Consider the following 16,463-nt stretch of genomic DNA (forward strand, 5'->3'; position numbering starts at 1 on the left):
GGATGAAGATAATGACTGACATTGATGCAGGGAATGGGTGAGCAGATGCAAGATGAAACCACTGCCTGTGAGAATATAAAGAAAAGTACCCTTGCACCTCCAGGAACCAAGTTCTATTACCCTAAGGATCAGAAAAGATATTTAGGACGTTGTATATTCTGTTCACCTTCTGGAGAGTGCTGCTGCATGACCTAGAGTGTGGATGAACACATACAAAATGCAGGTGACCTGAGGGGGGTGGTAAAGAATTGGATCCGAAAGAAGAAGCAGGATGAAGAAAAGATACTGACAAATGATGAAGAGGAGATAAAGACCATGGAGGAAGAGAATTTGGTTGAAAATTCAACAAGACGGGGGAATGTAGGCGGAATATAGCACCTAGAACCACTTTTTTACAGGTACACTATAAATGACTTATCATATCATATCATGTAGAGGAGTAGGAAGACACTATCTTGCCAATTCCCGCCCCCTCACCGCCGTCATATTGGAACAGTTGTAGAAATGCAATAAATGGGACTTCCTGTATTGTTCCCATACTGCTTCGAGTGTATGAGAGATGGTATGCACTCAGACAGCCTTACAGAATATACCCTTGCGCTGACAGTGTGGGAGGATGTTGCATGGAACAATGCTACAGGGAAGGATGTCACCTGCCAAGATGTCAGAATGCATCAATGAATATTATAGACAGACCTTAAAGTGAGATTTGATGAAGACAAAGTGATGTCATAAAGAAGATATATGAATCTATGCTAAAACGATATGAAAATATGTAAAAGTAATGATGTAACTGAAGTACTAAGAGTAACATGAATCTAAGGTTAAAGTAATCACGTATCTAAAGAAGCTGAAGTAACTTAATGACCAATAACCGTAAATACTCAGTAACGCTAGGTAGAAAGAAAACCTATTGGAGCTTGCTATAGAGGAATATATAATGTGGGAAGGATGGCCAGAGTAGGAAAATGGACGCTTGCTCACATTGACTTAACCAAGCTACCTCAGAGACAGGCTGAGGCTGTAGTATCAGAAGATGCAGAAAAACAGCTGTGTGCAGAGCTGACGGTGAGTCAAGGTTGGGCAAAAGTTAAGGATTTGTTTTTTAAATGTTAAGCACCGAGCACTAAGGGAGTACGTGGATATGCTCTGAATGTGGAACATTCTTCATAGATGGAAGAAGGAAACATCTGTGGAAGCCAAACTGCTGGTCAATTAAACCTATACAAAGTTCATGTGATATAGAGTTAGCAAGTCTCCAGAGGCCAAGAGAAACAACAGTACCCTGCATAATTAAATCAAATAGCAGTAAATAGAAGGCTGAAATGGTCAAATTCATGGTCGCTTCACACGTGACTCAGAAGTCGAAAACAAAGGCTATTCATTAGAGCCTTAAGCTAAGATAGTGGTGTGCTCACACTCCCTTGAATGTTCCGACACAGTGAACAGGCAACAAGGTCAACTACAAACTGAAGACTTTGGCTTATGGCCTACTGATGACAGATGACAAACTAATTGGGAAAATAGGGAGTAGTCTGATGGGATTTAAACACCTAGGTTTCATTTCAAGTACATGCTACTAAGGATCCAAAAGTCCAAGGTTGGGATACTATGCAACAAATCAGTGGGGTTTCGGGACATCCTAATGTGCAATGTAGCATAGACCAATCCACTATTGTTTTGTCTGATATAATCAGAACTATATGTATTTAGTGGTAGTTCAAGGCATGATATGATAGATTATTTATAACTCACTTAATAACCAGAGGTTTCTAAGTGCAGGCCTGGGGATCGAACCTGTGTTGCTCCGCATCGTTTTGCTTACAAGGCTAGCGCGTTGCCACTGAGCTATACTCCCGAGACATGCCCTACAGATAAGGGGTAGCCAACGATATATTAATCCTTATATGTATTATAAGTAGATATATTTCCTTAACCAATCCCTTCACTTGATAGGTTTTGTATTTTGCCACGTAGAATGATATCATAGATGATGCATATTGGGGTAGAAGACCTCCATGTAATCAAGCATTTTTGCAATTGTGCATGCATCAGTCCGATGTCTGCGAGTTCACCCTACTTTATTAAAATGACAACAAAGTAGTACTATCCCATATTCTTTGAGTCTGTCCAATTATTTGGTTTGAGATCATTATCGTAATTCCATCTAGCACAAAAGATGCTTCAAGGTGCTAGAGCACATAGACACAGCACTGTCGACTTGGCAACTATATGCTTACTTTGCAAATTCAGCACAATCTTATGTAACATCATACATTCGTCAATGACACCGAATTTTGACATATACACCCCATTTAGATCATAATGCATATAGCATCAAACCATATATATTGATCCTTTTTCCCATTGCACGATGCATGCACAACAATTTTAAAACACTGCCCATTGTACCACAAAGACTGCTATTGAGCAAACATTGGCCATCTTCAAGTCACATTTCACATGTCAAGACGAAGATGGAGGAGCTCTGCAGCATAGTCCTCACACCTGCTGCTGCTTCATTATATACTCACAAAATAGTGCAGTGATGCCATATGGCCTAGTGCGCTTTATAAATGAATGAATAAATACACAAATAAATAAATAAATAAATAAATACATACATACATACATACATACATACATACATACATACTGACCTTCACATAGGTCTGTTATATAGACACAGAACCCAAACATGCTGTGGCACCTGTTGAGGAGAGGTGAGCAGACTTCCACACACATACTGAGCAGACCTGATATGGCACATATGACCACCTTGGCGATGGAACACTTGATATACAGAACCTTCCATTGGGAGGCATTAGAAACAGAGATGCACCAGTAGAACTATTTTGATTCTCCTGGCGCTCCAATGAAGCACCTAACATAATGGATCAGCTATGCAGTAGCTGTATTACCATCTCAGGAACTACATATGGTTAGTTGAATGTAAGTGAACAGTGGTCCTGAAAAATACCACTTTTCACTTATTGTGGACATCTTTGGCATTCCTGCAGATGCAATCAGCTCCAGTTTTTCCTCTCTTCTGAGTCCTATTGGAGATACTCCAGAAAGTTCTATCCTGTCTTTGGTTCCTGAAATTACAATGTTTGACTTGGTGTTGGTAGCTATGCAGAAGCCTTATGCCAGTCAGATCTCCAAAGAGGCTGGGAACCTCCCTGAGCTACTGGATGACTGCCCTGGGAGTGGTATGAGGAGTATCCATTGGCCACCTGCACCTATCCACAGTCACTGGCAGGAGAAGTCACATGCAAGACAATAGTGCTATTGGGCCTTAAAGGGGGACAGTGTACCCGCTGGCCAACCCAGTCTCTAGAAGATACAGTCACAGACCTCACCATAAACTATCATAAGAACTATGAAGTACCAAACAGCGCCTAGTATGTGTCCTGCTTCCGATGCAGTCACATACAGAGATGAACTTCAAGATGGGGGATGACTTCTAGAAACCAGGGTCCAGCTGCTACTTGGGGCTACACCTGGGGGGGGAGACAATCCCACTCCATCCAATCACATGGCAGCACTAACAAGAATACATACATGCAGGCCCTTACATCCAAACTGGCCTAATTAAAGTATTCACAAGACTGTAAAAGGGTTATCTAAGAAACGGGAGGTGTGGGTGTTCAGAGTAGGAGGTTGTGGCAGGAGTTTGGAGTGTGTTGGTGATTCAAGAGGAGGCAGTGGAAGAAGTTTGGTGCGAGACAGGTAGGACTTGTAGAGCCAGGAGACAAGAGGTAGAGAAGTAACATTAAGAGGTGGTAGAAGGAAGACATGAAGTAGTGGTAGCAGGAACATTTCCGGAGGTGATAGGGGGAAAGCATCAGGAGGTGGTTGAAGAAAACATCAGGAGGCGGTAGTAATAAAACCATCAGGAGGTGGTTGAAGGAAACATCAGGAGGTGGTAGGAATAGAAGTATCATGAGGTAGTCGAACGAAACATCAGGAGGTGGTAGGAATAAGACATCAGGGTGTGTCTGGAGCAGGATATAAGGAGGTGGTATGCAGTGCTTAATTTGCAAAGAAATAAGTGTCAGGGCTCAATAATTTTCTTTGTCAGTCACCAGTGGTTTATACAGCTCTACCCACAAGCTTGGAAACTGCTGGGTATTTGTCATCCTGCCATGTTTCTGGGGGTGAGAGGAGGGGCATTCTTGGAACCTTCTCTTCAGGATAACCATTTTTATCATAGTAAAGGCAGTGACAACTGGTGAACTTGAATTAAGATGGTGGTGTAAATCGCTTTACTGAGTGGAGGGAATGAGCAAGACTCAATTCTTCCACAAGGTTTTGAGGGGTTTCAATCAGATCCATGAAAAAGTATAAAAATGTGGGCATAATGGTTGATTGTATAGTATAATGTTCTAGAAAATGTGCTAAGTGGGTATAGGTGTTACAGAAACTTATGAAGGAACATAAAACATGTGCAGAATGAGCAACATAAATGCAGCCTCCTTTGTAGTGAGCCAGTTAGCATATAAATAGTCCCTTGCACATAGAAAAGCTGCATTATGGTAATCAGAGCAAGCTTTCTTCACAAATCATGCATATATTTGCAGGTGGAGCAGGTCAAACCTCATAGAACAGGCACCCCATGGGCCTCAGCAATCCGGGCTTCTCGTTCAGGAAGAACTCATCCAGCACCAGTGCATGCTTCCTTCTCAAATACCAGGTAAAGTAGCAGATGGAGCTGGTCAATCTTCATAGAACAGGCACAGCCCGGGCCTCAGCAATGCAGGCTTCTTGCAAATATAGAACACATCCAGCAGCAGCGCAAGCTTCCTTCACAAATACCAGGTAAAGTTGCAGGTGGAGCTGGTCAATCTTCATAGAACAGGCACAGCCCAGGCCTCAGTAATGCAGGCTTCTCACAAATCTAGAACACATCCAGCAGCAGTGCAAGCTTCCTTCACAAATACCAGGTAAAGTTGCAGGTGGAGCTGGTCAATGATATGATATGATATGATATGGCATTTATAACGTGCCTATACACAAGTGTTTCAAGGCGTGACGAGGCAGGGGTGGGATACAAAGAGAGGACAGACAACGATCTTACTAGGCCAAGTGTCATTCAGATCGCGCAAATGTGCATGGAAAGGAGGAAAAAGGAAAAGTGCGCGGGGGAAGGAAGCAGGGAAAATGCAGTACATGGGAAAAGTGGAATAAATAAGAAAATAAATAAACGGCCAGCTAGTGGCAAGTAAGTGCAGACAAAAGTGCTGGTAGGGGGACTGTAGGGATACAGAACAACGGTCCCCAGGTGCAGGGGTTGCCAGGGAGGCAGTGCAAGTAGGAAATTGGCGGGGCCTGAGCAAGAGATCAGAAGGGTGGCCAGGTAACCCGAGCAGCTTCAGTCAGGAAATCAGCAGGGGAGAGTGGGAGAGAAAGCCGAGGCAAAGAGGAAGGTTTTGAGGTGCGTCCGGAACCAGAGATGGTTTTCCTTGAGTTTCAGGGAGGCAGGAAGGCTGTTCCACAGAGAGGCCCCAGCCGAAGAGAGTAATCTGCCACCAACTCGTTGCTTGGAGAAGTGACTGACACTGAGTGAGTTGAAGGCAGATGAGCGAACATCTCGAGAAGGAAAATATTTAGGAAGAGAGAGTTGAAGGTATTACGGCCCTAGGCCCCAGAAGGCCTTGTGTACAATGCAGAGGGTTTTGAACTTACTCCTCGCAGCCACTGGGAGCCAGTGCAGAGATTTCAGTCCTGGAGAGATACGATCCCTGGGCTTGAGGCCAAGGACAAGTCTTGCAGTCCTGTTCTGGATAAACTGCAGAGGGCGGAGAGTAGAGGCAGGCAGATTTAGATAGAGGCTGTTACAATAGTGCAGCTTAGAGAGGACCAGGGCTCTGGAGACAGTGAGCTTCTGGGGGAAGGAGAGGAAAGGAAGAATACCTCTAAGGAGGTGCAGCTAGTAATGTGAATTCTTAGAGACGTCAGAGATGTGAGGGGAGAAGGAGAGGGCAGAGTCGAAGATGACCCCAGGGTTTTTAGCCTTGCAGGTGGGAGTAGGAAGATGGCCAAGAGAGGCCTGCCAGGGAAGGAAGGAGTAGGTGTGCCGATGAGTAGGAACTCAGTCTTACTGGCATTAAGGCAGAGGTCGTTGGCGGCACACCATTCCTGGATAGCAGACAGACAGTCAGAGATGAGGGAAGGAGAGGAGGAGGCCGAGGGTAGCCTGAAAATGAGCTGGGTATCATCCGCATAGCACTGAAAGTTGGGACAGAGAGCGGCGATGCGTTGGGCAAGGAGTGCCAGGTATTGGCAGGGAGAGAGGTTAGATCCCTGGGGACACCACAGGTAGAGAAAAAGATGTCAGAGAAGAAGGACCCAAGTTGGACCTGGGAGGGTCGGTTAGAGAGGAAAGAAGTCAGCCACGCCAGAGCCTGACCAGTGATACCCAGGTTATCATGGACCCCGTTGAGCAGGATGGCATGGTTGACAGTGTCAAAGGCAGAAGAGAGGTCAAGCAAGATGAGAACGCAAGGGGTATTAGAGTCAAGGTTGGTGAGCAGGTCTTCACGGATGTTCAGGAGAGCAGTTTCCATGCTTCTGGCAGCTCTGAAGCCAGACTGATGGTCATGAAGACAACCAACAGATTCAGTGTGGAGATTAAGCTGGGAGATGGCCAGTTTCTCCAGGAGCTTGCCCAGGAAGGGAGTGATGGAGATTGGGCGATAGTTAGCCGGGCAGGAGGGGTCTGCAGAGGGTTTCTTTAGAAGTGGGTGCACAAGGGAGTGCTTCAGGGGGGAAGGGAAGACTCCAGTGGCGAAGGAGTGGTTGCAGAAATCAGCCAGGGCAGGAGCCAGGGAGTCAATGTGGTCCTTGATAGTTTTGGAGGAACAGGGGTGAACCTGTTTCGATGAGACTTTCATAGATCGGACTTGTCTAGAAACCTTGTCTGCGGAGAAAAGGGGAAAGGCAGAGAAGGAGGGAGATGGGGTGGCTGAGGAAGGGCCAGAGGAAGAGCAGGGAGTAGAGGGAGGCGAAAGGAGGAGAGTGAGGACAGGATGTCCTGGGTTTTAGTAATGAAGTGAGAAGCCAGTGCCGTGCAGAGGGCCTGGGAAGGGACAGGAGAGGTAGAGACTGCGGCAGGATTGGCCAGTTCCTGGCAGATTTTAAAGAGTTAAGCCGAGTTGTTAGATGCCGTAGAGACGCAGGCTTGGATATGAGCTCTCTTCTTGGTAAGGACGGAGAGCCGGTATTGCCTTTTCAGCAGGAGGCAGGCCAGTTAGTCAGAGGATGAACTTGAAGCACACCATTTCCTCTTGGCCACCCTACACCTGCGTTTTAGGGTGACGAGGTCTGAGTCATACCAGGAGTTACACTTAGCTTTGGGCTTCAGGCAGATTCTCATGACAGGGGCAAAGATATCAAGAGTATCAGATATAGAAGAGTGGAGCGTGGGGAGGGCTGTATCAGGGTGAGAGTCAGCCAGAGGGATAGGAGGGGGTGAGAAGGTGGCGGTGAAAGCCTCAAATAACACGCGTTTCATGGGTCGGATGACCGAGAATGTGGGTAGCAGTGACGGAGGTGGCTTGGCCTGTGGGTTAGGGAGGGTGAGGTGGGAGGAAAGGAGAAAGTGATCACTACAGGAGAGAGGAGTAGAGAGCGGAACAGAGAGGGGAAGGTCAGAGGAGATCAGAACATCAAGAGTGTGTCCTGCAGAATGAGTCAGGCCAGAGGGGAGGATGGAGAGTCGAGAGAGAGTCGCAGAGGTCGCAAAGATAGGGGAGACAGAGAAGCATAGAGTTGGTGGAATAGGAGTCCCAGGGGTAGACAGACAAGACAGCGAGAGGCAAGTGAGTAGAGATATGGGACAAGACGATAGCACTCAGGATGCGAGTGCAGAAAAAGCACAGGGCATTCAAGACAGAAGAGAAGACAGACCTAAGTTTGAGAATCCTAAAGAGGGTGAAAAGGCCTAGGTTTCACAATGCAATTATTTTTTTTTAGTGGTGCAGATCCAACAAATTTAAAAACCAGTGGAAGCCACCTAAGTTTGAGAATCCTAAAAGAGGGAGAAAGGCCTAGGTTTCACAATGCAATTTAGTGGTGCATATACAACACATTTAAAAAACCAGTGGAAGCCACCTAAGTTTGAGAATCCTAAAAGAGGGAGAAAAGGCCTAGGTTTCACAATGCAATTTAGTGGTGCAGATACAACACATTTAAAAAACCAGTGGAAGCCACCTAAGTTTGAGAATCCTAAAAGAGGGAGAAAAGGCCTCGGCTTCACAATGCGGTACTAAAGGCAGGTCGTTTATGCAAGTAGAACTTCATAGAACAGGCACAGCCTGTGCCTCAGCAACCCAGGCTTCTCACCCATCTAAGCACTGGAACAGGAACTGAACCCATGCTGAACTGCATTCTCTTGTTCCTAAAGTAAGTGTGTTGCCCCTGAGATATCTTGAGGAAGCAACAGATGGTTTATTTCAAAGGCGAAGGGCAACTTAATGTTAATTAATTGGTGTAACACAGATATCTGCTTTTCGCACTGCCTCTTTGTCAGGTGTCCTGGGGGAGCAGGACATGTCTAGGGGTAGCAGTGGGCAAATGACACCCCTGAAGGGACCCCTGAATGACAGCAAATGACACCCCTGAAGAGAACACCAACATAACTTAAGCTACATTCATTGTGCTTGTTGTGATCCTCTGCAATTGTTAGTTCTATTGTTAGTGAATTGACACACCAAAAAGAATACATCTGATTAGGGGATCAGCCCGGGCCCTGTAGTCAAGATGACTTTAATTGGAATCTGTTAAAATGTATATCCTCTTACATTTATCTGAAATGTATGTTCAATCTAAGCATATGGTTTTCATTTTACTTAGGCATTTTATGACTTAATTACTATTGCAGTGCTTCTTTGTACCTAATGCATTTTTGTATGCCATATTAATACTCGTTTAAAACCACAACTGAATAGATTTTTATTATGTTTCCTATAACGATATATTATTAGTACCCGGCGTGGGACAATCAGATTGTAACAACCAATCTGATTGGCCTTTGCCAGGTCGTTACCCGGCCGACACAGACATACCTGACTTTGAGTGACGCGTGCCGCGTCCCCCTACAAAGGTCCTTCCCGTTCGGCATCTGGCCACCATGGAAAGGGAGAAGGGACTACGTGCAGTGCCTACGTGGGTATTTTGTTGGTTTACTTATTTTCTTCAACATTCAATGGCTGCCATGAAAAGGGAGAAGGGACTACATCTAGTCCCTTCTCCCCAATCCCTGGTGGACATTACTTTTCCTTTTTTTTTTTCGAGTTGAAATACAGTCGCAACGCTGTTTATCAACTCATGAAAAATTTATAATTTAGTAAAGCGCAGGCTTATAACTCGTCTCGGAGCTTATAACAGTCGTACCGAGGGAATTACCTGACCAGTAATGCCCCCTTCCTAGGGTTCTATTGCATTAGAGATTATCACTCGGCTGGGAGGCTTGGAGGATGTGGGTGTCAGCCTCCCAGCCAATCAGGAGGTTCAGAACAGGGGCTTTACCTCATGGTAAAGCCCCCGCTCCGAGTCTCCTCGGTAGCAGGAGGCTGCCAGGAAAGCAAGTAAGGCTTCGCTCTGGCCCGTAACTTTGGGCCCCGGGGCATTACTTGACACAGTAATACACCCCCATCCCCTGGCTCAGGGCTTCTTGCTCAAATATTTATCATATTATTTGCCTTCATTGTATTTCATTGGTATTATTACTCTCACTTGCATATATACTGTTTACTGCTTAATTCATGAACATGTATTTATCTACTGTATACATGAATGTGATAATTGAATATTATATTATGAAGAGTTGAATAGATATACATTTGAATAATATCCATACTTTTATATATAGGTTTCGTGGGTTCATTATTACTTATGTGTGCCCTATTTTCATTGTTTGTTTTAAATCATAATATATTGTACACATCTATTTTAACTCATTTATGCAGTTCTCATACATTCTCACTCATTAATCAAACCCTAAATTATTACAAGTGTTTATTGCCATTTTTATTCAACTAATTCTATTCTGCCATACACTATTTTATGTGCTATGTCTTCTATCTTACGACATTGGAATAATTCGTTATTAAAAGCAACTATTAACCTTAAAAATCAACACAACATGGTTATTTGGCAAGCAGCTGCTGACGTCACAGCACAGAATACTGGAGCAGCCAAAGTACTTTCCACTGTGACATCACAGGCATCACCTGATGAGTCACAGCAGGGCAGAGACCTGGTTCAGTCTGAGCGAACTGTGGTCATCTACTGTGGCTTTTGAACAGGAGGCAACGGCTGCTGGAAGAGGGCAACCAAGTGTGGATCCACTTTTTTTAGATCACGTAAGTAGCCCAACGCTTTATTTCTACAGTGTAGGTTCTAATTGAAGAAAGAAATCTAACTTCTCCCCTAATATTTAGTAACTAAAACCATAATCATTGAATTTGCGAAATGAGTACAAAATTAACCATCCAGTAAAAAAATCTCATCAACCTTTAGGGAACTAGGATTGAGGTTTATGACTGGGATCAATACACTCTATATTGGGTAAAAGACTAAAAGACATCTTTAAAAGGCTTTCGTGTATCAATGGGAGTGCTGGGAAGAGAACTGGAGCAGATTCATATCAAACAAAGAGGTGTTTCTTGGGGAGCCTCTTGAGCATATGTTAGCTCATTGGGGAAGTGGTTTGGTTCTCTTCTGTCTTAGAAACATGTTTTAAGTGGAAAAGCTCTCAGGTAGCAGACTGGCAGGCATTCTCTCTGTAGACACCACTGAAGTGAAGTCATCATCTGGTCTCCAGGAATGCCTATTTTGATGAGGTAGAAGGAAGATTTGCATTCTCCCAATTGGTTCTTGGCTGATTAGTGCTGTGGTTGAGGGTGCTCGGCCAAGGGGACATCAGAGAACATCACAGTGACTTTGTCTGGGTTTCATAATGAGTTCTGAGGCTGTGAGGCTGACCATTCTCTGGAGCAGGAAGAGGTGGACAAGGGAGAGATGTCTCCAACTGGGACCCACATGGTGCTCTTGGTCAGAACTCTGGAAGATGCATGTGTTCTGGTTTTAGCTTTCTTCAGGTTTTGCAGCCAAATGACTTGATCCACTTAAAAACCCAACACCAAAGCATGTTTGTATTATGTTTACGTGTTAATTGTACATGTCTTGAAATCAAAACGTTTTCGTCAATTGTAACTCAGATGACTTTGCGTCATGGGCCAGGATATAAATGTTAGAATTAGTGTGGATATAGGATGAGTTTCAGAAGTTGAGACTAACTTCAGTCCTGAATAGACCTTGCCTGTCTGATTACGGATGACAGAGTGCATTATGCTTGTAGTCTCAGTATGGGACAGGCTACACACAGATGTCTCCAGGGTTAGAGAGTGGATTGTTGTCATGTGGAGAGTGATGGGGAAGAATGCACTGAAAGTTATACAGGTGATGCTGACATAGAGAGAGTTGGATACATTTGCAGTTCATTGATGGGGTGCTTCTGGAACAGATTAGAGTAAGAAAGTTATACTGCACCACCCCAGATTAAGGCACTGCTTGAGGCGTCTTCTTAAAGCCAGTGAGTGGGCCCACAAAGGCACTCGACTGCACCCCACTGGACACCGCGCTCTGAAACACTTGGGTATGAGCGCAATACAAATAAAATATCATATCATATCATATCATACATGCCTCTCTCTGGTCTCAGCTGATTTTAGTGGACATGACAAATTCGACCATATGCCCTTGTGCTCTGCCGCGGCCTGTCACCTTCCAATCCTGTCGATCTGACATAGTCGAATTGGTGGCCGCTCTTTTTCTGTTGCTGAATCTTGTCTTTGGAACTCCCTCCTGCTTTCTCTCAGAAGTACAGTTGCTCATTCCATTTTCCATAAAGCTCTGACAACCTATCTGTTTTAAATTTCCCTCTTGCTTTGCCTTGCAAGGAGCGTGTTGTGGTTGGATCTGGTATCAAAGGGAGATGTTATGTTGTGGTTGAATCTGGTATGACAGGGAGATGTTATACTGTAGTCATGTCTTGTCACTGGCCTGGAGTGCTTGCTATCAGAATGTTGATACATGAATGCAGCTCGGGAGAATTTTTAGTGGATCTGTGTGTGAATGTTCTGAGAGTGTCAGTTGGGGGTCTGAGCTGGGATGATAGGATGGCCGGTGGGTCTACTCCTCTGTTAGTACTGTTAATACCCATCCATGTTCCTGTCCTGTCCATACATGACTGTACATACTATAAGAGTAATTGGATTATGTACATACTGTACATACTGTATAATAAAGCCTTACCTGGACCAATCTAGACTCCACAGCAAGTCTGTGTATGAGTGCTGGGTGCTGATGACTACTGAAAGGCTTTACAACAGAGCGCCAAGTGCCTTCGGGCATATGTTGCTCTCAATACATTCCCTACAATACAATACAAGGAAGTGCAGTGGTTCCCTCATAACAAATAAAATGGTCGAAAATGCAAGAACCAAAAAGCGACAATCAAGCGTACCAAGTTCAACATAGGCGAAACCACATAGAACCAGATATAAAACAGATGTGTGCTGTTAGGATATATATTGAACTCTCAGACGTTAACAGGACTAGGTGATCAGAAGCTAAGCCTAGGAGAAAATGTGTAGCGGAATTCCTGAGTCCCAAACACTGGACATCTCCGACAAGGGCTGGGGGCACCTATAGGTCATGTGTTCTGAAGGCAACATACCTCGGGCAGGGATACTGACTCTACCTTTTGTCTGTATTAGAAAAGAGCTACTTCTACTTAGGTGATTGCCTTAGAGGATGGAGATGACACCAAATCTCAGATCATGATGTTCTATGTGTTATAATGAAATTGATTTGAGCTCATAGTACAAGACACATAGTTTTAAGCTGCAGCAGATGTTCAGGAAATCCATTTAACAAATTATACAAAAATACTTACTAATATTTCTTAATATCGAGAAATTAGGTATTCCAAAAAGTTGAACATTGGGACCTAAACACCAAACCCCCAGGCTGGTCAGTCCTGGGATAAGGCGGCTTAGGGTACGATGCACATCATTCAGTGGGGCCAAGGTTGTGGTTGGGACACCTGCAAGGAGGGCATTGCCACCATACAGTTCAGACAGAACTAACCCTTGGAACAATGATACTAAAGTCCAGGATGGTTATGAAAGTTCTGCAGAGGAGCAAGTGATGATACCAGGCTGTCCGCTACTTGTAGTGTTGCTTTGAGGGAGAGATCACAGCTGGTAGAGAAGCTGATGGACCTTGGGCAATTCGGATGAGTTGAGGGGAGAAGCCACTGTGTTCCCTATCAGTGTCTGGTGGGGCGTCCATGGAGGTACAGGTAGGCACAAGCAATCCAGGTTTGAATGATAGAGAGAAAGCATTTGAGCTCTGGGAATGGTTTTGACAATCGGACAGTTGCCATTTCACAACACCCTGTTATTCTGACTTGAATTAAGCATTGCAAAAATAAACATATATATCTATATTAATAAAAGTCAAAAAAATGTGTGGGTTTGTGGCTTGGTGAATCATGGTTCCTTATACAATTCCACACTGTTTCACAAATCTGCACCAGATGTTGCATAGTAACCTGTTGGAACCCACCAGACATTCCTGGCTACATGACAATTGGACACCCAACTCCTTTCCCTTCATCTCAGCAGAAGCCAACATTTGTTTCAGGGGTTGTGGGTTTGTGGCTTGGTAGAGTGTTCTTCCTTATACAATTCCACACCGTTTCACCAATCTGCACCAAATTGTGCATAGCTACCTGTTTGGACAATCCAGACCTTACCGGCTAGATGACATTTGAACAGTCCACCCCTTTCCCTGGATTTCGGCAAAAGACAAAATGTGGTTTTGGGCTTGTGGCTTGGCGAAGCGTTGTTCTTCATACAATTCCACACTGTTTCACCAATCTGCACCACATTTTGCATAGTAACCTGTTCTCCGGACATTACTGGCTACATGACATTTGGACACCCCACCGTCTCCCTGGATTTCAGCATCTTCACACATGAGACGGTTCCCTGAAATCGGCGAAACATCAATGTGGTTGTAGAAGGACCTGTCACGCCACGAGGATCAAAACTCGAGGTCCACATTTCAAGGCCCTAGGATGCATGGTTTCTGAGAAATTTGCGCCGCAACAAACTGAACCACGCCAGGGTGAGGTGACCAGTGGGGAGAGGGCATACCAACTCTTGCCTCCCCCAACGTCTGCTCCAGGGTATGCCAGCCAGCCACATGCGCCGATTCTCAGTGCAGTTTACTTCAGGGTGCAAAGCACATCAAGCGATAAGCGAATCGGAACAGTGACCTACAGGATCATTGATTTTCAACAATTGATGACAGTGTTATCATGTCTGTCTACAAAACCCATTAGGAGAACGGGTAGTTTTAAAATAAGGTTAAAAGAAAGCACAATCACAGTCATAAGAACGTTCACAAGAACCACAACCACACAAATGTATAGACAAAATTGGAGAGAATTCAGGTTTTTAGGGTCGAGATGTTGACGTTGAGAATGTGAAAGGATGCATGCATTTGCAGCTCACAGTTTACATTACATATGTTATTTGTAAATTCCTTGCACAATGTTGACAAGTATTACAATTGTGAGATTGTGTAGATTTCAGACTTCTTCTTTGTGATACCGCTGTTTGCTCCTCTTACACGCAGAATATTATTTATATATTTTATTTTCAAGAAACACAAAGAGTAGTCTGTGACCTTGATGAATCCAAATCTGCATTTCTCTTTAGTAGGATATAGCTTGCTGGGAATCATCAATATATATAAACAAAAACTTGTGGCTATGTTTCTGTATGCATTGGAGACCTCATTTGCGGATTGGTCAGATTGGGCTGATACCACTGAAGGTATCATTTGGCGCAGACTGCTGGACCTGAATAACTATACACCGATACAGGCAGTTTGCGTGGAAGTAGGGCTTATATCTCTGGCCACCCAAATTGAACTGTTTTACCTCCATCTTTTTTCTGGAGGTGAAAATCCCTGTTTTCGGCAGTATTACAGACGGCTGTATTAGCCCGCAGTATTAGCACAGAAAATTCCCCATTGGATCCAATGGACCCAATCAGGAACGGGGATTTACCGTTAAGGCCCAACCCGTGACCCAGTGGTAATACCACTGGACCGGTCGGTGCTAGGGCTATTACAGTCGGTGTTATTACACCCGGGAATACAGTCCAACTCGTGATGACGCCCATGTCTGCACGCTATTACTAAAGAAAATCCAATTCCTTAGCATCCAAGTGGGGCAGTGTGAAGATCATTGCCCTAAAACCTCTATTCCGCGCTTCATTTCAACACAAACTTTAACCACCGGTAACCCTGGGAATCTCTACCTCAAAGAATATAGCGGTTTATACGACAGTATTTTCTTTTGTTAAATAGAGACACATTGGGCCTCATTACGAGTCTGGCGGTAACCAGGCGGTAAAACCGCCTGGTTACCTCCAGACTCGTATTACCATTCCACCTCCGTGACTCCCGGAAATACCAGGGCATTACGACCCTGGTGTCCCGGCAATTCCGGAGGCGGCATTCGGTAAATCCCCATTCCCATTGAGTCCAATAGGACTCAATGGGAATGGGGGAGTGGAAACACCGGCACCATCTCGTGATGGTGCTGGTGTTTCCACGTCCGCCTGCAGGCGGGCGGTGTTAAACCTGCCAGGTCAGACCTGGTGGGAACATCACCTCCCGCCTGCATGAGTCGGGATCGGGCGGAGGCGGGTTTACCGCCACTGTTATTTCCGGACCACCCGACCTGTAATGAGGCCCATTGATAGGCCAGGTAGAGAATTGTTAACAGCAATATGTCATTTTATAGATCATATGTACAAGTTACATAACCATATGAATAGTAACCAGAGTTTATTTCACTCATCCCAATGTCTAGTCAGATTTTGAGTAATTCTACAGGGGGCACGAATACCTGCATCACCAAATGTAGTTGTGGACAGTTTATGTTCCCCTGTGTTGTGAAGTAGAGTACATTTTAAACTAAGGTTTTAAATTGGTGTACACCTTACTGCCCACACTCAATTAGGTAGCCTAGACCCTCCAGTATATTTCCGCATGAAATATTTTGCTGCATCATAAATGCAGGTTTTGCTGCTCAAAATTGCAATTATTGCAGCATTTTTGCAGGGCCTCTTAATCGGGCAAAAAGGCCACCATACATGCAATGTATATGCTGCAAAACGTGCAATATCAGACGGACAAATAAATATTTGATCAAATTCGACATATAAGAGCCCTTTTGAGACCACTGGCCCTCATTACAAGTCATGCGTTAAGGGTTTAACGGCCCCGTCGGCGCTGTTAACCCCTTAACGCCTGATTCACACTTTAACGCCTGCTTTTTGCAGGCGTTAAAGTCCAAGGCGCTAAGCGACCTT

At 44.6% G+C, this 16,463-nt stretch overlaps 1 protein-coding gene across 1 annotated transcript in view; it reads left to right on the forward strand.

Annotated features, from left to right (window-relative positions):
• Positions 1–10,238: 10,238 nt before the first annotated feature.
• LOC138567726 (uncharacterized) overlaps positions 10,239–16,463 on the forward strand; it is a 561,708-nt gene continuing 555,483 nt past the window's right edge. The window contains exon 1 of the mRNA XM_069646203.1: positions 10,239–10,367. Coding sequence (XP_069502304.1) covers positions 10,239–10,367 — 129 coding nt within the window. The remainder of the gene's footprint in view (positions 10,368–16,463) is intronic.

Source organism: Ambystoma mexicanum, chromosome 2p (assembly GCF_040938575.1).
Source record: "Ambystoma mexicanum isolate Mex_15411 chromosome 2p, UKY_AmexF1_1, whole genome shotgun sequence".
Taxonomy (NCBI): Eukaryota; Metazoa; Chordata; class Amphibia; order Caudata; family Ambystomatidae; genus Ambystoma; species Ambystoma mexicanum.